At 48.4% G+C, this 20,003-nt stretch overlaps 3 protein-coding genes across 9 annotated transcripts in view; 1 reads left to right on the top strand and 2 right to left on the bottom strand.

Annotated features, from left to right (window-relative positions):
- Window positions 1–558: 558 nt before the first annotated feature.
- LOC116433626 (uncharacterized) lies at window positions 559–7,076 on the bottom strand. Its single transcript, XM_031991893.2, has 3 exons — window positions 6,846–7,076; window positions 6,557–6,763; window positions 559–6,313 (listed from the first exon to the last, which is right to left on the bottom strand). The coding sequence occupies exons 1-3, from the start codon at window positions 6,943–6,945 to the stop codon at window positions 798–800; spliced, it is 5,823 nt and encodes a 1,940-aa protein (XP_031847753.2). The 5' UTR covers window positions 6,946–7,076; the 3' UTR covers window positions 559–797.
- A 3,671-nt stretch (window positions 7,077–10,747) lies between these two features.
- LOC116433620 (uncharacterized) lies at window positions 10,748–13,348 on the top strand. The gene is made up of 5 exons (XM_031991878.2): window positions 10,748–11,436; window positions 11,512–11,692; window positions 11,773–12,223; window positions 12,336–12,562; window positions 12,636–13,348. Exons 1-5 carry the CDS (start codon window positions 11,331–11,333, stop codon window positions 12,709–12,711), a joined length of 1,041 nt encoding a protein of 346 aa, XP_031847738.1. The 5' UTR covers window positions 10,748–11,330; the 3' UTR covers window positions 12,712–13,348.
- LOC116433621 (uncharacterized) overlaps window positions 13,310–20,003 on the bottom strand; it is a 114,423-nt gene continuing 107,729 nt past the window's right edge. For all 7 annotated transcript variants that reach the window (XM_076372488.1, XM_076372487.1, XM_076372485.1 and 4 more), the window contains 6 exons: window positions 18,950–19,451; window positions 17,252–18,857; window positions 15,748–16,599; window positions 15,432–15,598; window positions 15,156–15,355; window positions 13,310–14,916 (listed from right to left, as the gene is read on the bottom strand). In XM_076372488.1, the coding sequence (XP_076228603.1) occupies window positions 14,881–14,916; window positions 15,156–15,355; window positions 15,432–15,598; window positions 15,748–16,599; window positions 17,252–18,857; window positions 18,950–19,451 (3,363 nt within the window). In that variant the 3' untranslated portion in view covers window positions 13,310–14,880. The remainder of the gene's footprint in view (window positions 14,917–15,155; window positions 15,356–15,431; window positions 15,599–15,747; window positions 16,600–17,251; window positions 18,858–18,949; window positions 19,452–20,003) is intronic.

Here is a 20,003-nt window from a genome sequence, read left to right as displayed (position 1 = left end):
GGCCTTTCCAATTTTCCTGGTATATTTTCCTTACGTCTCGAGTTCGCGACGAACGTACGAGCATCGTAACTGAAACTGATTGCGCGAACGATGAACGCGGACTCCGAGATTGATAAACCATGGTGAAATAGAAGCGCAAAGTATGACGCGCGGGGGCGGAAAAGAATAATCCTGCGACGGAAGATCTGTTTGTTCGAACGAGGGTCAAAAGTCGCGGTAACAATGTTGCTCAACCGACTAATCTCGGGGAGTTCTTTTCACCGTCACGTATCGCTCGTTGCGTCAATCCGCCGCTCGATCTCTGGCAAATATTTATAAAACCGCCGCTCGGATTTCCGTCACGCGTCCACCTTCCGATACACCTTTCGCGAAATGGGAAAAGTTCGACACGCGGAAACTCGCGTGAACTTTCTGTTGTTCGATAATGGGTATCCCCGATGGCCGTCGGAAAAGGGCAGTCAACGTTAATCCGCCCAGGCGTGGGAAACGCTTCGAACGGGAACTCGCACGCAGGACTCGGTCGATCGAATGGAACGCATTAGGTACATACAAGGGTTTTATTAGAAAATCTTGATTTACATCTGGTACAAACGGCGAGAAACAAGTAGAAAATTGAGTCCCTTAAAGTACACTGTACACTTACGTCTAATCGCTAATATTTATCCCAGTAAATACTACATCCGCGCGACCACACGTTATTTCATCAACTGTAATTCCTATCTTAAACGAAAAACCGGATCAGATTCTCCTTCGACGCGGTTCAAAATAAAGTAAAAAATACTGAAAAATAGAAAGATTCAACGCGCACGCAGAATGGGCTCGTGCAGCTTGCTCGCTTCGAAGGGGATGTTCCTCCTGTTGCCCGGCAGCAGCATAGGCACCATTTTCACGCGGAGGTCGTACGGGAGAAAGTCGTGGCAGAAGTTGTAGAACTCGCAACGCGTGCGCACGATCCCCAGCCGCGCCATTTCCTTCATCAGAGCGTGCAGCTCCGCCTTGTACTGCAGATACGACTTCTGTTTCTCGATGAGCTTCGTTGTGTCCGTCAAGTGGCGAACGAACCTCTCCGAGACCACTCTAGTCTCCATCTTGTACTTCGGTTCCATCAGCTTCCAAAGGTACCGATAAAGTCGATCGGTGATCCACCTCCTGGGCCGAGGGAGTCGAGGCTTCTTGTACACCAGCCCGTTCACCAGAAAGGCTCTGTTCACCTCTTTCGCGGCTGAACTTGGCTGCTTCGGTCTCGGCTTCTTCTGAAGCTTCCTCCTCGCTTCTTCTCGAGACGGTTGCTTTACGACGTCGCTTCTACTCGTCCCGTCCTGGCCGACGTCTCGCTGTTTCATCTCCTCCAGTTTCCGCCGAATCTCCACCATCTTCTGCGAGTTGGCGAGTATCTGGGACGCCGGCTCCCTAGGTTTGTCCGTCCTGAAGAAGTCCTCGATGTTTCGTTGCCCCTTCGCAGTCCCCGACGCAGTCGCGAGGCTTTTGACCCTGGCCAAGATCGCGTTCCTGTCCAGGCCCTTCCGCTTCGCGACGCGAGGACTCTGCGACGCGCTGGGAGCGGATACTTTCCTCAGAACGTTCGAACTTCCGACATCTGAACCGATCTTTCTCGAACTCGCGTCCTTTCTCGCTTCAGGCACGTTTTCTTTCCCAATTCCCGTTTCATTCGCACTCTCCCGATGACTCCTCGTCGCGTTTTCGTTCTCGACGAGCACGCTCGCGACGGGTTGCTTCTCCGATCTCCGCTTCGGCTCCGCTCGGTCCTCCAGTTCCAGATCCGCGATCGGAGAGAACGCGTGGGATTTATTTGGCTCGCTCGCCTCGACCAAAGGAAACTGAATTCTCTCGACGTCACGTTCGATGGCGAGTCGCAAGGGCGACCGTTTCCGCTCGTCGACGTCGCTGCTGCTCTCAGCCGCGCTACCGGGATTTAAACTTCTGGTTCTCTTTCTTGGCGTTCCGGACAATCGATTTGTGCTCGCGGTTCTGTTCCGTGTAAGAGAAGTTTTTGTCGCGGATTCGCTGACGATTCGCGACGTCGATCGTCCTCTAGTCTTAACCGGAGTCTCCTCTTCGGTTCCTCCCGCTATTTCGTGTTCGGTCATGCTTTTGTTTCGCGTATCGGAAGCAACCTCGCTTCGTCCTTTCGTTTTGGACTCGCTCGGAGCGCGCAACATCGATCGTTTCGACGGTGTTGAGATCGCTATGGGTTTAACTGGCTGAGACTGCGGAGTTTCGAAGACGTTTTCGGCGACCTTCTCAACGTCGGGCACGATTCGCGACGTCGATCGTTTCGACGGTGTCGAGATCGCAATAGGTTTAGCTGACTGAGACTGCGGAGTTTCGAAGGCTTCTTCGACGACTTTCTCAACGTCAGCCACGATTCGCGACGTCGATCGTCGTTTGTTCTTAATCGGAGTCTCCTCTTCGGTTCCTCCCGCTATTTCGTGTTCGGTAATGCTTTTGTTTCGCGTTTCGGAAGCAACCTTGCTTCGTCCTTTGTCTTTGGACTCGCTCGGAGTGCGCAGTATCGATCGTTTCGACGGTGTCGAGATCGCAATAGATTTGGCTTGCTGAGACTGCGGAGTTTCGACGACTTTTTCGACGATTCGCGACGACGAAGACTTCCGCGGGCTCCGAACGCGTTCGGTCGCATCTTCCGCTTCGAGTTTCGTTTCCTCCAATCTCTTCGATCGATCCGCGCTCGACGATGAAATTCGAACGCGTTGCTTCTCGAATTCGCTCGGCGTACGCGAGACCGATCCCTTCCGAACGCCGTCTTCCTTCTCTGTTTCAACGAGCGAGTCGTCCGACTCGGAATCGTCGAAGAGGAACAAGGATCTCTGTTTCATACTCGGCGCGGCGTTCTCGTCGTCGCTAGATTCGCTTGCTTCCACTATCCACGAAACCTTGTGCTCCTGCGCGTGACTCGTGCTTCCGGTTAGCCTTTTGGGCGGAGGTTCGTCGTCCTCCGTGTCGGAGTCCCGCGAGACGCGCAGTCTTTTAAATATGCTGGACCTGTTGCTTCGTCTAGACGTCGTCTCAGTTTCGCGCGGTTCTTCCTCGCGCGCGGGGGTCAAAACTGTCCGCTCGTGTTCCTGACTCGCACTCCGAGCGTGCTGCTTCGACGGAGATTCCTCCTTCTCGGAGTCGTTCGTGACGAACGATAATTTCCGAGACACGGAACTCTTGTCGCTTCGCGCAGGCGACTTCTTCTCGTTAGCGACGATCGGCGAGATCGTTTGCTCTCGCGCCTGGCTATTTCTGGCGCTCCTCGACGACGTTTCAGCTTGCGCCTCGGATCCTCTCGCGAGCAGTGACGCGTTCGATCCTCTTTCCTGCTCGACATCCTCGGCCTGCTCGTCCTCTTTCGCTTGCGCTTTACTCGCAACTTTGCTCTGCCTCCTCGGAGTCTGCGCGCCTTCGGATTCGCTGGCGACTCGCGATCGTCTTTTAATCGAATGGGACCTCCTGCGCGGACTCGGCGCGGCGCTCTCAGTTTTCTGCGACTTGTCGATCGGGACGAGCGAAATTCTCAGCTCCCGCGTTTTGCTCACGCTCCTGTCCCACTTCGTCGGAGTCTGAGCGCTTTCAATCGCTTCGCTCGCGTCCCTCGGCGCCGACCTGCTCATCGAGCTGTGCCTCTTGCTCCGTCTCGGCGAGGCGTCCTCGATTTCCTTCAGCTCCTTGGAAGCATTCGGAGCCGTTTGCTTCTCAGTTCGACTGCTACTTCTGCCTCGGCCCTTTGGCGTTTGAGCTCTTTCCGTTTCGTCAGCGACGCGCGATGTAGATTGCTTCTCAACCTCGCTGTGCCTCTTGCTCCGCCTCGGCGAGGAGTTCTCGATCTCCCACAGCTCCTTGTCGGAAGCGTTCGGAGCCGTTTGCTTCTCAGTTCGACTGCTACTTCTACCTCGGCCCTTCGGCGTTTGAGCTCTTTCCATTTCGCGCGACGTAGATTGCTTCTCAACCTCGCTGAACCTCTTGCTCCGTCTCGGCGAGGCGTCCTCGATCTCCTTCAGCTCCTTGTTGGAAGCATTTGGAGCCGTTTGCTTCTCAGTTCGACTGCTACTTCTGCCTCGTCCCTTCGGCGTGTGAGCTCTTTCCATTTCGTCAGCGACGCGCGACGTAGATTGTTTCTCAACCTCGCTGAACCTCTTGCTCCGTCTCGGCGAGGCGTCCTCGATCTCCTTCAGCTCCTTGTTGGAAGCATTTAGAGCCGTTTGCTTCTCAGTTCGACTGCTACTACTGCCTCGTCCCTTCGGCGTTTGAGCTCTTTCCATTTCGTCAGCGACGCGCGACGTAGATTGTTTCTCAACCTCGCTGAACCTGTTGCTTCGTCTCCGCGTGGGACTCTCTGCTTCGCCAGCTGCACCTGCCTCTCGTGCCTGACCTTTGCTCTGCCTCTTCGAAGGAGTTCGAACCGATTCCTCAGTCTTCTCGATACCGTCGACGCGCAGCGACGATTTCCTCTGAAGCTTCTCGAAACTCCGGCTTCGTCTTGGACCGGTCTCGTCTCGCTCCGCTGCCTCTTTGTTTGAAGTCGTCGGAGTCAACTGCGTCCGTGAGTCGGTCAAACGTCTGGTTCTCCTCCGCGGAGTGGACGAAACGTCCGTCGACATCGGTCGCTTTTGAGATCCGTCGAGGCGCTTGTGTTCTGCGGTCGTCGCGACGTCATCTGTATCATCCAATTCGACCGCGGACGACGTCGCTTTACTTCCGGATCTGATCGAACTCTTATTCTGGACGTCCTCTACGTTCCCTTCGTTCGTCGACTGTCTCTCGCGCAATCCTCTCGAGTTCCTGGCTTGCCTCGGTATCGAAGTTTCTACTGGATTCGGTGCATCGTTCGGTTCTCCGCTCAGCCTCTTCGAAACATCCTTCGCGCGTGTCAGCGGGGAATCAGTCGCTGCCGATTTAGCTGGTGTTTGTGGAACGACCGCGCCATCTTCTTCCTCGTGGTCAGTCAGTAATGCACGCGTTCCACGCGATGTACTTTTATCGTCTCCCTTCGATCCAGCTTCATCTTGACTCGGTGGAACGCTTCTCCGATGGACGCTGACATTGGAACCTTCCACCGTGGAGACAGGATCTCTTACACTGGTATCTTTGACGCTTCCATACTTTGAACCTTCATCTTTGGAAGAACGCGAAGTTTGATCGGGAATGTTTCCTATTATCTCGACATCGCTCACTTCCGAGATCCTTGAGCTTCTCGAGCGCGCTTCCTGGGAACCCAAGCCACTACTGCTGCGTCTGTTCTGCGCCTGTGCATTCTTCACATTCTCTATCGTCAGGTTGCTCTTTCTAGAGTTCTTGGAGAGATCCGCAGTAGAGTCTTCGCTCGTTTCGAGAATCCTCTGGAAAGGATTCTTCCTCGGACTCCTTCGAGGTCTGTTCAAGAACTTGGACTTCAACCTCGAGGGTCGGCGAAAGCTGGAACTCGTGTCCGATGTGTCGCTGGATGTGTCCAAGTCGTTCTTGGCTGCGTTGCTGGTTACTTTCGCGTCGACAGGCTTGTCCTCTTCCGGAAGTAGCGTAGCCTCCTTTTTTGCTGATTCGCGAGCGTCGTGATCTTCTTTGTCTCGGTCAGACGTCTCTTCGTCGATGACTTTTTCGAAAGCATTTTGCTCCGTGAGTCTACCGCGACGCTTCAACAGTTTCAACTTGGGCTTCAGTACGATGTGCTCCGTGTCGCTGTTGTTACTGTCCTTCGTGCTGTCTTGTTGAGAGAAAGCACTGGTCCCGAGCTGCGTGCTCGAGGCTTTTGGTATCGAGATGTTTGAGAGATCCGGATCGTTCTCCGATAGCAAGGGTAATTTACTCGCATCTCCTGGCGCAATCACAGGCGAGTTGGCTGCGACCGGAAGTTTCGTCTCGGACGATGGTCCTGTCGCGTCCACCGACGATATTCTTATTGATTTCCTTGTTGACAGTGTCTTTTCCTTGTTCTCTTTTAATACATCGCCGAACGCGTTTTCGTTACCGGTTCTCTGTCTGTTTCGAAATATTTTAGGCTTCGTCTTCACGATATCGCTCGAACTGTAACTCGAACTTAAATTTAATTCCGTGCTTTTGTTCGAATGTTTAGCATCGCTGGGCATGTGATTTACTGACGCAGATTCGCGTGAAGAAGTATTCCTCCGAATTGCAGAGTTGGATTTCGGTAAAGTTTCATCCTTGGAGTCGTTCAAAGCATTCAAGAATGCGTTGGTTTGAGTCTTCCTAGCTTTGGTCTGTAGTTGAGGTTTCCTTTTCGCAATTATCGTTTCCTCGTCCGATTCTGACATTGTTGTTACACGATTGTCCGCATCTAACGACAGATTAAAGTTCCATAAAGATAATGACATTATTATTATTTGAAAGAAAAACCTTATAAAACAGTGATATAAACAGAACATTCACAGGAAGCAGGAAAGAAACATAAAACAATTAGTAAATCAGTGAAACGAATCGTACAACTTAATTAACGTTATATAGAAGCGACTGCCTTGAATTATTTTTATAGCCTCGACGTCTAACAAGTAAATTGTAAATATAGACATAGCTGTTGTACCATTTTTCAATTGATCTTTATTCTTTGAGAGGGATTTAGAAGTACGCGTTGTTCCTTCCAATATCTTCCACCAGCCATCGTCCACTTTGCTGGTTCTTATAGACGAATCAGAATTCAAACGTCTACTCGTCTGATTATAAACTGTCGAATCTGTAGACGGTCGTGCTATTGTATTATTTTCCAAATTTCTCCACCAATACGGTTGTTCTGAAATATATATACATAAATATTGTAACAATTCAAAATATTAGATACCTAACCTCTATAATTATACACCAACTGTACGTACCATCACCCAAAATATCCGTATTCGGATCTAACACGTCGGAACCAACACTGCCTTTACTATACTTGGAAGATCGTCTGTTTGAACTTTTTCGGTTAGCCATAACTTTTAACAAACGATTTTACATCTTCAACGATCCATTATCAAAACCCGGTTATCCTTACCCGCCAAACGTTTTCCACATCTTCGTAATGGATAAGACAAGGACAGAGAATTTTAGTAGGCAGCGACAGCTTCGCCATCTAGCGGTCAAGGTTATGAAGGTATTTCCTGAAAACCCATATGGAAAACAAGGAAAGATCCATGGGTGCGAGAAGGACGGAGATAGCATCTTGGCGCGACACCTACAAAGAGAACGCTGAAACTTCTAGCCAAATAGTATCAGCTTATCTCCGCCAGATGGAGACTGGTGGCGAAGATTGTTGGCGCCACCTATGAACGTATGGCTGAAACTTCTCGACAAATTGTATCAGCTTGTCTCCGCCAGGTGGGGACAACATATCCATCCTCGTCTGAACTTCTGAGTACTGATAGCGCCACCTATGACCGGATAGCTGAAACTCCTCGCCAAATAATACAAGCTTCATTCCACTAGGTGGCGCAGCGGATCAACTAGGTTTGTCCTTCTCTCTCCCATAAATAATACCTTGTCTTTCCTTGTCACGACTAGTGGTACCACCTAGCGGAGACGGACTGCGACTATTTGGCTAGAAGTTTCAGTGCCTTCCACATAGGTGGCGCAACAACCTAGCACTTGGACAGACAAGAAAAAGTATATGCAAGAGTGTAGGACAGAGGTAATCCATCTTCTGGTACCACCTAGCGGAAAACGCCGGTACTATTTCGATATAAATTCGTTGGTCTCTCACGGCTTCTCTCATTCCGATTCCGGACGTCGCACGGAACGGTTCGTGAGGTTTTTTAGATCGATTCGGGGCGTCTCTCGTGGGGTTTTGTTACTCCGTTTCCGGGGGCCTGTCGTGAGGGTCTCAGGGGGTTTCACAAGAAGATTCCAGATGTTGCTCGCGGCTGTTACAGGTGATTTAAATCAATGATGGCAGCCAATCTAAATGGGCCTCACAGCATTCGTATTTACATATTCCTGAGTGGCCGCAAAAACCATGAAAAGCTCTTAAGCTTGCATGCCACGGCGATCACCTTAAAAAGGTTCGCAGGTCTCCAATCCATAAATCTTTTACAACCCACAGAAATAGCTAAAAGGTCGAAAGCATGAAAATATCGGTTTTTTGGTATTAATCCCTCCCAAAAAAGGCTCAAAAGCTCGCAGAGTTTAATTTTGCGTGGCTCAAACTAAAAAAGCTCAAAAATTAACTCTCTGCAGAATTAAGCTCTCCCAAAAATGGCTCAAAAGCTCGCAGAGTTAAAATTTGCGAGGCTCAAACTAAAAAAGCTTAAAATGTAACTCTCTAGGAATTGATGCTCTCCCAAAAATGGCTCAAAAGCTCGCAGCGTTAAAAATTGCGTTGCTCAAACTAAAAAAGCTCAAAAATTAACTCTCTACGAAATTAATCACTCCCAAAGATGGCTCAAAAGCTCGCAGAGTTAACATTTGCGAGGCTCAAACTAAAAAAGCTTAAAATGTAACTCTCTAGGAATTGATGCTCTCCCAAAAATGGCTCAAAAGCTCGCAGCGTTAAAAATTGCGTTGCTCAAACTAAAAAAGCTCAAAAATTAACTCTCTACGAAATTAATCACTCCCAAAGATGGCTCAAAAGCTCGCAGAGTTAAAATTTGCGAGGCTCAAACTAAAAAAGCTTAAAATGTAACTCTCACGGAATTGATGCTCTCCCAAAAATGGCTCAAAAGCTCGCAGCGTTAAAAATTGCGTTGCTCAAACTAAGAAAGCTCAAAAATTAACTCTCTACGAAATTAATCACTCCCAAAGATGGCTCAAAAGCTCGCGGAGTTAAAATTTGCGAGGCTCAAACTAAAAAAGCTTAAAATGTAACTCTCTAGGAATTGATGCTCTCCCAAAAAATGGCTCAAAAGCTCGCAGCGTTAAAAATTGCGTTGCTCAAACTAAAAAAGCTCAAAAATTAAACTCTCTACGAAGTTAAGCACTTCCATAAGTGGCTCAAAAGCTCGCGAGCTTTAAAATGCGTAAGGCTCAAACTAAAAAAGCTTGAAATTGAACTCTCTAGGAATTGATGCTCTCCCAAAAATGGCTCAAAAGCTCGCAGAGTTATATTTGCGAGGCTCAAACTAAAAAAGCTTAAAATTGAACCCTCTAGGAATTGATGCTCTCCAAAAAATGGCTCAAAAGCTCGCAGCGTTAAATTTGTGTGACTCAAACTAAAAAAGCTCAAAAAACAACTCTACGAAATTAATCACTCCCAAAGATGGCTCAAAAGCACGATGCACAGATGCGAGGATCAAAGACGAAAAATTGAGCTTTTGAGCCAGTTTTGGGAGAGTTAAATTCAGCATGGAGCTTAATTTCAATGTTTTTTAGTTTGAGCCTTGCAAAATTAAACCTGCGAGCTTTTGAGCTATTTTCGGGGATTCACAATTTCGTAAAGGTTTTAAATTTGAGCTTTTTTAGTTTGAGCCTTACGCATTTTAAAGCCCGCGAGCTTTTGAGCCACTTTTGGAAGAGCTTAACTTCGTAGAGAGTTAATTTTTGAGCTGTTTTAGTTTGAGCTACGCAATTTTAACGCTGCGAGCTTTTGAGCCATTTTTTGGGAGAGCATCAATTCCTAGAGAGTTTAATTTTAAGCTTTTTTAGTTTGAGCCTCGCAGAATTTAACTCTGCGAGCTTTTGAGCCATTTTTGGGAGGGATTAATACCAAAAAATCGATATTTTCATGCTTTCGACCTTTTAGCTATTTCTGTGGGTTGTAAAAGATTTATGGATTGGAGACCTGCGAACCTTTTTAAGGTGATCGCCGTGGCATGCAAGCTTAAGAGCTTTTCATGATTTTTACGGCCACTCAGGAATCTGTAAATACGAATGCTGTGAGGCCCATTTAGATTGGCTGCCATCATTGATTTAAATCACCTGTAACAGCCGCGAGCAACATCTGGAATCTTCTTGTGAAACCCCCTGAGACCCTCACGACAGGCCCCCGGAAACGGAGTAACAAAACCCCACGAGAGACGCCCCGAATCGATCTAAAAAACCTCACGAACCGTTCCGTGCGACGTCCGGAATCGGAATGAGAGAAGCCGTGAGAGACCAACGAATTTATATCAAAATAGTAGCGGCGTTTTCCGCTAGGTGGTACCAGAAGATGGATTACCTCTGTCCTACACTCTTGCACATACTTTTCCTAGTCAGTCCATTTGCTGGGTTATTGCGCCACCTGTGTGGAAGGCACTGAAACTTCTAGCCAAATAGTCGCAGTCCGTCTCCGCTAGGTGGTACCACTAGTCGTGACAAGGAAAAACAAGGAAACTTTCATGGGAGTGAGGAGGACAAATCTGGTTGATTGGCTGCGCCACCTAGTGGATTGAAACTTCTATTATTTGACGAGAAGTTTCACCGATTCGTTCATAGGTGGCGGTAACAATTTTCGCTACCCGTCTCCACCTGGCGGAGACAAGCTGATACTATTTGTCGAGAAGTTTCAGCCATACGTTCATAGGTGGCGCTAACAATCTACGCTACCAGTCTCCATCTGGCGGTGATAAGCTGATACTATTTGGCTAGAAGTTTCAGCGTTCTTTTTGTAGGTGTCGCGCCAAGATGCTATCTCCGTCCTTCTCGCACCCATGGATCTTTCCTTGTTCTCCATATGGGTTTTCAGGAAATACCTTCATAACGTTGACCGCTAGATGGCGAAGCTGTCGCTGTCTACCAAAATTCTCTGTCCTTGTCTTACCCATTACTTAGGCAAGGAAAAGCTTCGATTGCGCATTGTAGAAGTCAACATTGCACTGATAATTTGCACAATATTTTACAAAATAAACAGCATGAATTACTCTTTATGGATATTATTATATACATATTTATTAGAAGTATTCAGTGTGAATGACTCTCCCAATGACGAATAGATTTCATAGCTAATGAATTGATGATCTTTGATCATTAGCATATTATTTGCACTTTAATAGCGAAAAAATTCTACACGCAGCAGTGGCTGTAGCGACGCTATGAGTGTATTTATCTAATGGTGGTCCATTCGTTGAGAACGCAACAGGTTCCACTTGTATGGCTACTGGGAGGACCCAATCACGCTCCTTCCCGCCATTTTTGCTGCTGTTCTTGGCGTAGTGTTTGACGCGTTCTTGTGATCGTTTTTTCCATGTTGTTGCATTTATTTTGTGAGGCCGCGTGTGTTATTTAAATGGATTTCTAGGTAACATATTCCATTCAGTCTACTGATGAAATATGCACAAGCGATAAAAGTAGATTTCGCGTCGAAAACTGTGATTGACGTTTCACGTGTCACCGAAACATAAGCTTCATCCGAGGAAAGCGAGCGGTATCTCGTACACTGATCGAACGTTTTCGGTTTCTCGTGAACAATGAATACTCCAACAAGGAGAGACTTTCTCCGAAGACCCGAAGGAACCCGTCGGAGGTCTTCTAGGCAAGCTTTAGCAGTGATTCCTGTCAACAATTCGTCGCCTGGTGTGTTTCCGAGAGTCTCTGTGTCATCGACGCGTCCCCTGTTTGTTTTCTATAGTTTCACTTGGCGTGTTCTAGGGGAGACCGTTTCAACCGAAGTGAATGCAATGGACAACTTTTTAAATAGCCGGCACGGCTCTGATTCTTGGAGTCCTGCGCCTAGTCCTGACGAATTGGTTATACAGAAGCGAGGACGTCGTCGTAAAACTATAGTCTGGTCACCTGATCTTGATACGTGTAAACGAAACAGCCTCTTCAAGTAAGCTTTTTTAAATAGATATCACCGATGATCTTCTTAAAGGAATTGTACAGAGAGCAGTCTAAGTTAATCGATCGCAGTTTGAGTTCCAGGGATCGTACTCCTGTTAAAAGTCCGACGAAAACAACCAGCATGCTATTAAGAAGTACACCCAGAAAGAGGCTCTCTTTGGGTAACCCCAATGAGACTCAATTCGCGACACCGGAGAAAAAGAAAAAGTCACAATTGTCCTCGGCCAACAGTAATTCGCTGACACAATTCAATGGGAACTTGGCGAGCGGTTTGAGAGGCCTTAGTCGGGATCAGTTAGTGGCACTGATAATGGACGTGGTTGCTATGCAAGAAGAAAGCGGTCTACCCGAGGGAGAAAAATTACATAATATTCTGTTAAAGAAAATGCCTATAGCCGATGTGCAACCATTAGTCGATACTTTAAATAGTTTGAAACAAAACATTCATATCAGCTTGATGTCGTCTAAACTGGATGACTCTTCTAATAATAATACTCACTTTCATTTAGATGTTTTTCAGGTGCAGTTTTTATTCTATACACAGTCCCCTTTCTTTCTGTTTAATTATATCCTCGTTGGTTTCAAACCATTCTTCTTTAATTCATTACTAACGATGACTTGGTTTTGCGTAGAAAGCTGTTATAGATCAGGGGAAAAGATTGGTGGAATCTCAGCATTGGACATCGGTAATGCAATACGTGTACGCAACATGGAATATCGTGAAACAAATATTGAAATGCGACAATGAGGAACTTTGCGACATGGCTAACAAATGTTTTAAATACTTGACACATTTCTGTCTCCAAGCTCTGAAAAGGGGGAATTTCACTAGACCTGTGATGGATATGTTCAGCGACAGGTATAACTAGAAAAAGGATCGTTAATTAGATATTTCGTCGATGCAGTAGCGGCTAAAGTAAAATATTTTTCAGGCTTCACGCGATGGTCACCGATTGTGAAGATATAAAGATATGTTTGCAGTTAATAAACGAGGCAAAACACAACTAAACTATAAGTATTTTCTTCTACAAAGGAAAAAAAAAAATGACACTTAAGTATTCTCTTATATCGTTAACATTAAGAACACGAGAGGCCATACGTATTACAAGTCTTATCATGTTATCTATATACATATACATATATATATATATATATATATATTTTTAATATATACATATTTTTAACTCTGATACACGTCATATGGAGACCCATGAATGATTTTAACAGCAGCTTTCCAAGTACACTATGATATTTTTTTTGGAATGGTATTAACTTAGACATAAGGGTATTTAATTTTCATGCTTAGCTCGTTTTATAACATTATTGATTAACATTATTGGACAAAGATGCATCGCTTGAAAAGCATCCCATGTACTCCCAGTAAAATGTTATTTATTTTGGACGCGCGTAACTGTTAGTGCCTTATTTTATGTAGTTCGTGGTGGACGTGTTCTTTCCTATTTTAGGATATTTATACGAGATTTTTAGTATATTTTTTATATATTATTGTACCTCGAAAGTATTTTTGCTAAAAAGTAACCGGGCGATTACTTACCCTCGATTATCGATCAATGTATCACTCTGTTCGTATGTATTTTTCCACAACAATAAACGATATTTTGTAATGATTTTCTATTAAAAACAATTTATTCGTCATAATATATCATGCATTCTTACATAATATATCCATTATTACTTCTGAAAGGCACATACTTTATTTACGGGTAAACACGTCAGAAACGTTCTGAGCGCGGTTACATTCATTCACCTGTACATTCCTTAAACGGTACAACAAGATGCGCTCAGGACCTGTCTGACCGCGAGTCATTCGAATCTGGCCTGGCTGATAATTATCAATTATACAATTCTAGTCGCGTGTCGTGTCGATTCGTTAACGGGACACCCCCGAGGGATCCCGTGTTCGCGAACCGCGAATCGCGCGCGCGTATCCTCTCCGTTCGCTCCCGGACCGTCTACAGCCGTCCGATCGGCGAGATTACATTATCGATCGTTAGGAACATTTTCGAAATCCGATATCATCTCGGTCGGATTTGGAAAATTTCGCTGCTGACGAACAAACGTAACAATAATCCGCAACAATAATCTGACTTCATCTAAACGGGCTCATTTAGGTGAAACAAATCAAACGTTAAGTACGCGTGAAATAAAAAGGCTAGGGGCGTCGAGGGACCGTTCGAAAAGTTCCTCCTGGAACCGACGAAAATTCATAGCGTCGAGGATCAAACGATACCCTTCTCTCACGATTTATTTGACGGTGATGCCCGTGCAGTCGGCGGAGCCGATCATCGGCGGTGATGATCGGCGAGAGGAACTTCTCAAGCGATCGTTGCCCGGTGCGACGTGACGCTGAAATCATGGATATTAAACGTGAACGCTTCGATCGCGAGCTGCACGAGTCGCCGACCCAACAACCGAAATTCCCAAGGACCGAGGGATGGGGGAAAACTGGAGTTTCTTTCTTTTTGTACTGTTTCGTCAAAGGAACTGACTAACGCGCGGGACACGAACGATTCTCGCGATACGTTTACGAGCTGCATCTTACCTTTCCTTCGACGGACACGGAATTGGCTTGATCCTCTTCGGAACACCGAGCGCGAATACTTTTAACACGAACCGCGCGTGTGTGTGTGTGTGTGTGTGTGTATATGATGTGTGGGCGTGTGTGTGGTGTGTGGGCGTGTGTGTGGTGTGCGAGCGCGCGAACACTAATTCGTAATTTCCTAAGCTTTCGGTTACATCGTATTTAATCGTAATTTTTCTTTGATCCTTTGAAACGTTCAGCTGGCTCTCGTCGCTGTTCCTCGTCGCTGAACACCGCGACAATTTTTATTGGTCGACGCCCTAACGCATGCGTTTCAACGAGAATAACTTACGATAACCCCATGCTCCGGGCTCATTAGCAGTTAACCGGTTTTGTCTTACAAAACATAAAAAAGAAATGAAACCTACACGTCGAGGAGGAGCGTATCTCGTCCCGCTCGGTTCGTTTCGTTTCGTTTCGTTTCGTTTCGGATGACAATGGGACGCGATTAAATAAAGATAGAACGTTGGTAATGCGACGACGATGCAACTATGATACTTAACGAGATAAAGCTGCGAATCGAATACTGTGGTAATGATCAATCATCGGATTATTTCGAGCTGACGCGCTCCTCTTCAATCCACCTTCGCCGGCTGCACCCTCGGATACAACTGAAATACACGCGAGAATAATCAATCCTGTTATTTCGTCCTACAAAACAGATTCTCGGTTAATCCCCAATCAACTGGGAAAGAGGGATTACGCGTCTTTATTCGTTCGCCATTCATAATACTCGTGGTACCGTGAATGACGTATTGCCCGCGGAACGGTCCCGAATAAATAACAGGCTAATCCGGATGATTGTTTGTTTATATTTCGAACCCTTCGAGAAGAAGGACTGGCAACTTACGCCGAGTAAATTTCGGGGCACGTAGCCTTCTTTGTGGCCCAGCTTGCTCCACCACCATTCCCTCTCGTTGTCGTCGCCTTTCCGGAGCACCACCAGGGAATCCCCGTTCTTCAAGGTCAGCTCGTCGCTGTGCTGCGCTTCGTAGTCGAACACCGCGTACACTTGCCCGTTGTTCATGATGCCCAGCTTCTCTTGAACACCTGCGAGCGAAAGGTTCTCGTTAAACGAACGAATCCACGGGTGCAATTCAAAGGTTCATTGTCGCTAAACACCAACTGTATAAGTATTCGGAGCAACCGTCGAAGCCTTCCTCGTCCTCCTCGCACTTTTCCGCGGCGGTTTCGTGGTCGGAGAGGGTGGTGGCAAAGATGCAGGCTCCGTGCTCGACCAAGAATCTCACCATCGACAGGTTGTTGCAGCTCGCGGCGCAGTGAAGCGGCGTCCTACGCGACACATCGCAATTAAAACACACATATATATATATATATATATATATATATATATATATATATATATATATAATATAATACAATATACGCGCATCTATATACAACGAGAAGACACTTGTCAACTTGTCCAAGCGATATTTTACCATCCGTCGCTGTCCTGGGCGTTCACGTCGCATCCGAACTCGACGAGGAACTTGACGATCTCCAGGTGACCGGCGCAAATGGCGTTGTGTAGCGCGGTGATTCCCTCGTCGTTGGCCGAACTGGGATTAGCGACCTCTTTAGCGGTCTTCTTCACTAACTCGAGCTCACCCTCGAGACTGGCATCCAGCAGGAGAGCCAGAGGATCAAAGGACACTCGCCTCGAGAGGTTCGCCTTCCCCGTGCTGGACTTCAGGTTCCCCTTCTTCCTCCTCATCACCTCGTTCCCCTTTCCGTCCACGTCCAACTCTGTCCTTCTCTCCGAATCCTTCTGCGCTTTCGCTTTGTCCTCGATGTTGATCACGTTCAGCGCGTCGATGATGTCCGACTCCTCTAACTTTTCATTGCTGATCACGTCCTCGACGATGCTCTTTTTGCAATTGTCCGTTGTATCGATTATCTGCGGCTGCTGTTGCGGCTGTTGTTGTTGTTGCTGCTGCTGCTGTTGTTGTTGCTGTTGCTGCTGCTGCTGTTGTTGCTGTTGTTGCTGCTGCTGCTGTTGTTGTTGCTGTTGTTGCTGCTGCTGCTGCTGCTGTTGTTGCTCGGTTTGCATCAGATCCGCCGGGATCTCGGTCTCCGGGAAGAGGAACGCTGGAGGCATTTCGATTCGCCGGTTTATCGACACGTGGACATTCGACTTGGCGTAACGGAGTTTCGGCTGCTCGGAGATCGGAGCTTTCTTCAGGGTCAGCGGTCTGGCTTTGATGATCTGGTGGTTGCCGAACGGCGTCTCCGTTGGGGATTCCGGGGGCTCCGACGTCGGGATCGGTGGCACGTCTTCCTCCTTCTCCGTCCTGCAGAGAATTTTGTGCGATCGTTAACGCGAGATACTTCGTTCTACAATGTACAACAATGCTCTCCCGACGATCGACGCGAATTCAACGAATACATACAATAAATTCCAGTTTCCTATCGAACGTTCCCCGGTTGAATATTTTCGAACCGTTCAAAGTCGAGTCGGGATAATCTCTCGAATCTCTAGCGTTCGCCGCGCGAGGAAACGCGTCCGAATGGGCCCCGTTTGAGTGAAAAAAACTAAATCCGAACGGAAGGGGAGCGCGCGCGCGCGTCACCAAAAAGCCGATCAGAAAACAAGGCCTCGATCGATCGAGGAGCTCGCGAGTACTAAAAGCTGTTGTCTCCGCGGCACACAGCACTCGTTCTATTTCGGTGTCTTTTATTCGTGACAGGCTTCTTCGATTCACCGGCCAAATCGATCACGGACTAATTAACATTTATAATTAACCCGGTAAAATCGTGTTGTCATCCTGTGCCCGAAACCTTTGCCGTTCGCTTCCATCCGCGCCGATCGATCCTTCCTTTCCCTAGGATCCCGAACACTCGACTGGCTAATTTCGACGAAATCCGCTCGAGACGTAATTTCGAAAAGGTCGACGTACCCGAACCTGCAAGAAGAAGGGACCAATCGTTGACGGGCATACGAACCTTGGACCGATTCCCATACTGTTCTTGCAATCGGCGATCCCGTCCGCGGAGGTATCCACCTTCTCGTGGTGTGTCAATCTCGGCGGAGGATTAGGCTTGCTGGGTTTCGGGGGTAGAGCAGGCTTGGTCTTGTCCTCGCCCCGTATCTCCGCCAGACTCTTCCTCTCGCTCTCGTTCTTCAGCCTCTCGAACTCGAGCGGCTTTTCCGCCATTTTCGCGGGGATCTCGAACTTCCCATTGTGCTCGTGCTTCGCCGCGGAGCCCTGCTCGTACTTGGTCTGATTGTTCTCGAACTTGCCCGGCTCCTGCTGCTTGAACGGCTGCCCGGGCGGCTCGTACTTGCTCGACGAGTCGTGCTTGAACGCGGTGTTCAGCTCGTACTTTACGGACGGCCTGACCTCGTGCTGATCGTGTTTGCCGTACTGCTGAGTATTCTGATTGGGATCGTACTTGAGCACGTGATGCGGCTCGTGTTTCGTCTGCCCGGCCTCGTACTTTCCTTGGTCCAGCTTCGCGTTGTCGTACTTGCCCGTCGTCTGACCGGCCGGCGGCTCGTGTTTGCCCGACTGATCGTACAGCTTCGTCGGCTGGCCGGTCTGATCGTACTTGCCGTGCTCGTACTTCGGATGCTGGTCGTACTTCATCTGATGGGGGTCGTACTTGAACTGATTGGGCTCGTACCTCTGCTGCTCCTGCTTGTTCGGCAGCGAGTGCTCGAACTTCTCCTGGCTCTTGCCCTCGAACTTCATCTTGTCGGTCTGCTCGACGCTCGCGGACGCTGGGCTGGACAACGGCTGAGTCTGGGCCTGGTACCTCTGCACCGGATTGCCGAAGTTGATCCCGGTGGACGAGGTGTGAACGGTCGACGCCAGGTTCGGCGAGTTCTGCGTCTGATAGGCCACGGAAGAGGACACGTGGGTGTTGGCTTGAGTGGAATGCTGGATGCCCGGGTAGTTGTGCCTCGAAGTGTACGTTTGCTGATCCTGGTTGGAAGATTGCTGATTGCTGGGAATCGACTGACCCGACTGCTGTTGAGCAGGATTCTGGCTACTCAGACCGACGAAGTTCTGGGCGTTCGCGTGCCCGCGGCCTATCAGGCTCAACGTCTGCGGCATCACCGGATGGATCTTCGTCGAGGAGGTCTGATAGATCTGCGACTTGACCGAGAAACTCGGAGCTACACTGGACACCGGCTTCTGATGAGTCTGAAGGTTCCGATGGTTCTGGGTCTGCGTGATGGACACGGTCGTGCCCAAGCTGGACGTCGACGAACCGATGCTGTGCTGCTTCTGCTGAACGTTCCCATGCTGTTGTTGCTGTTGCTGCTGCTGCTGCTGCTGCTGCTGCTGCTGCTGCTGCTGGGTTTGAGGTTGCTGTTGATGGTGGACTCGAAGATTCTGCGACAAACCGTCCGGGCTGAAGTTGTGTCCAGAGACGATCAGATTGTTGTTGGTGCTGTTCGTGTTGTTGTTGTTGTTGTTGTTGTTGTTATTGTTGTTGTTGTTATTGTTGTTCTTATTATTATTGCAAGTTTGCTGAAGGTTCACCGACTGACTACCGATGTTTTGATTGTGCTGTTGGTTCGTGCCTAGGAGCTGCGATTGACCTGGAAGAAGCATTCGTTCGATCGGTTAATTCAGGGGAATCGAGGCTGCGAACTCTGACTGACTGGCGAGAGGCTCTGCTCGATTTACGAACCTTGGGTATGGGACTGCGACTGGCTGTGGGCGATCTGGTGGCCGAACTGCTGGAAGGTGACCCTCTGGCCCAGCTGGGAAGCGCTGGCCGAGTGCTGGATCTTGTTCTTGTTGACGTCATCCTCGGCGGCCTTGAAGTTCACCGTGAACTTGGTGTTGTACGGCAGCGTCTGGTACTTCGGGTCGTTCTTGTTCAAGTTGAAGTCGTTGTCGTTCGGTATGTGGGAGTAGGGCTCGATCGCGGCTATGTTGCCGGCGGGTCTCGACTTCCCGCCGGAGTTGAAGTCGAGCTTCGACTCCGTGAAGCCGGTGTTGGCGTTCCCACGGTTCCCGGAGCCGAGCTGCTGGCTGAGCCGCTGGTTCAGGGCTCTCTTGCGCTGAAGACGACCCTGGAGCTGCGCTATCCTCGCGTCGATCGACGCCATTTCCGCTTGTCGCTGCGCCAGGGCCAACCGTTGCTGCGACACCACTTGGTTCTGCTGCTCGTTCATCTTGTTACGGTACTGTCGATCGGAACAGGAAATCGATTTTGCACAGTTCGCTGGATAAGGCACCCTGCTCGAGGAGATCCTCCTCGAGATCTCCGTCGCGATTTCGAGACGATTGAAATTGACGGCCGGGCGATGCTTCCGCGAAGATACAAGCGATAGGAAATATATGACAGGAGATGCTCGGGGATCATTCGAAGATCAGATCGAGTGTTTTTCATTCGATTAGGGTCAAAACGTGCTGCCTAGAAAAGGTCATATCCTTCCGACGTCTCAATACAGATTGTACGTCGCGTAAAACGGTAATAACAAGGGGATGGATTAAAGGGAACGAAAGAATCTTTCGATCGTAAACAATCATCTCTGCCCGTACAAAACGTTTGAGCATCGGACCTCCGAGATTCCCCGAATCGAACTGTTCAGCGGCAAGTGGCTGGCTAAAAATTTACTGCAAATGGAACGCCAGATCGGTGGCGCAGCTGGAATCGCGCGAGTACCAAGAGGATTTCGCTGAGCGTAGATGCGATTTCGAAGTGGAACGTTGCAGCAGAGACGCGACAGGGACTT

Source organism: Nomia melanderi, chromosome 12 (assembly GCF_051020985.1).
Source record: "Nomia melanderi isolate GNS246 chromosome 12, iyNomMela1, whole genome shotgun sequence".
Classification (NCBI taxonomy): domain Eukaryota; kingdom Metazoa; phylum Arthropoda; class Insecta; order Hymenoptera; family Halictidae; genus Nomia; species Nomia melanderi.
This window is presented reverse-complemented; position numbering and strand designations above follow the sequence as displayed.

Coding starts and splice junctions, on each gene's coding strand:
- LOC116433626 (XM_031991893.2), bottom strand. CDS start 6,945: ATGGCTAACCGAAAAAGTTCAAACAGACGATCTTCCAAGTATAGTAAA. Junction 6,764..6,845: donor TACGGATATTTTGGGTGATG/GTACGTACAGTT, acceptor TATATATTTCAG/AACAACCGTATTGGTGGAGA. Junction 6,314..6,556: donor TAAAGATCAATTGAAAAATG/GTACAACAGCTA, acceptor ATCTGTCGTTAG/ATGCGGACAATCGTGTAACA.
- LOC116433620 (XM_031991878.2), top strand. CDS start 11,331: ATGAATACTCCAACAAGGAGAGACTTTCTCCGAAGACCCGAAGGAACC. Junction 11,437..11,511: donor TGTCAACAATTCGTCGCCTG/GTGTGTTTCCGA, acceptor GGCGTGTTCTAG/GGGAGACCGTTTCAACCGAA. Junction 12,224..12,335: donor TTCATTTAGATGTTTTTCAG/GTGCAGTTTTTA, acceptor GGTTTTGCGTAG/AAAGCTGTTATAGATCAGGG.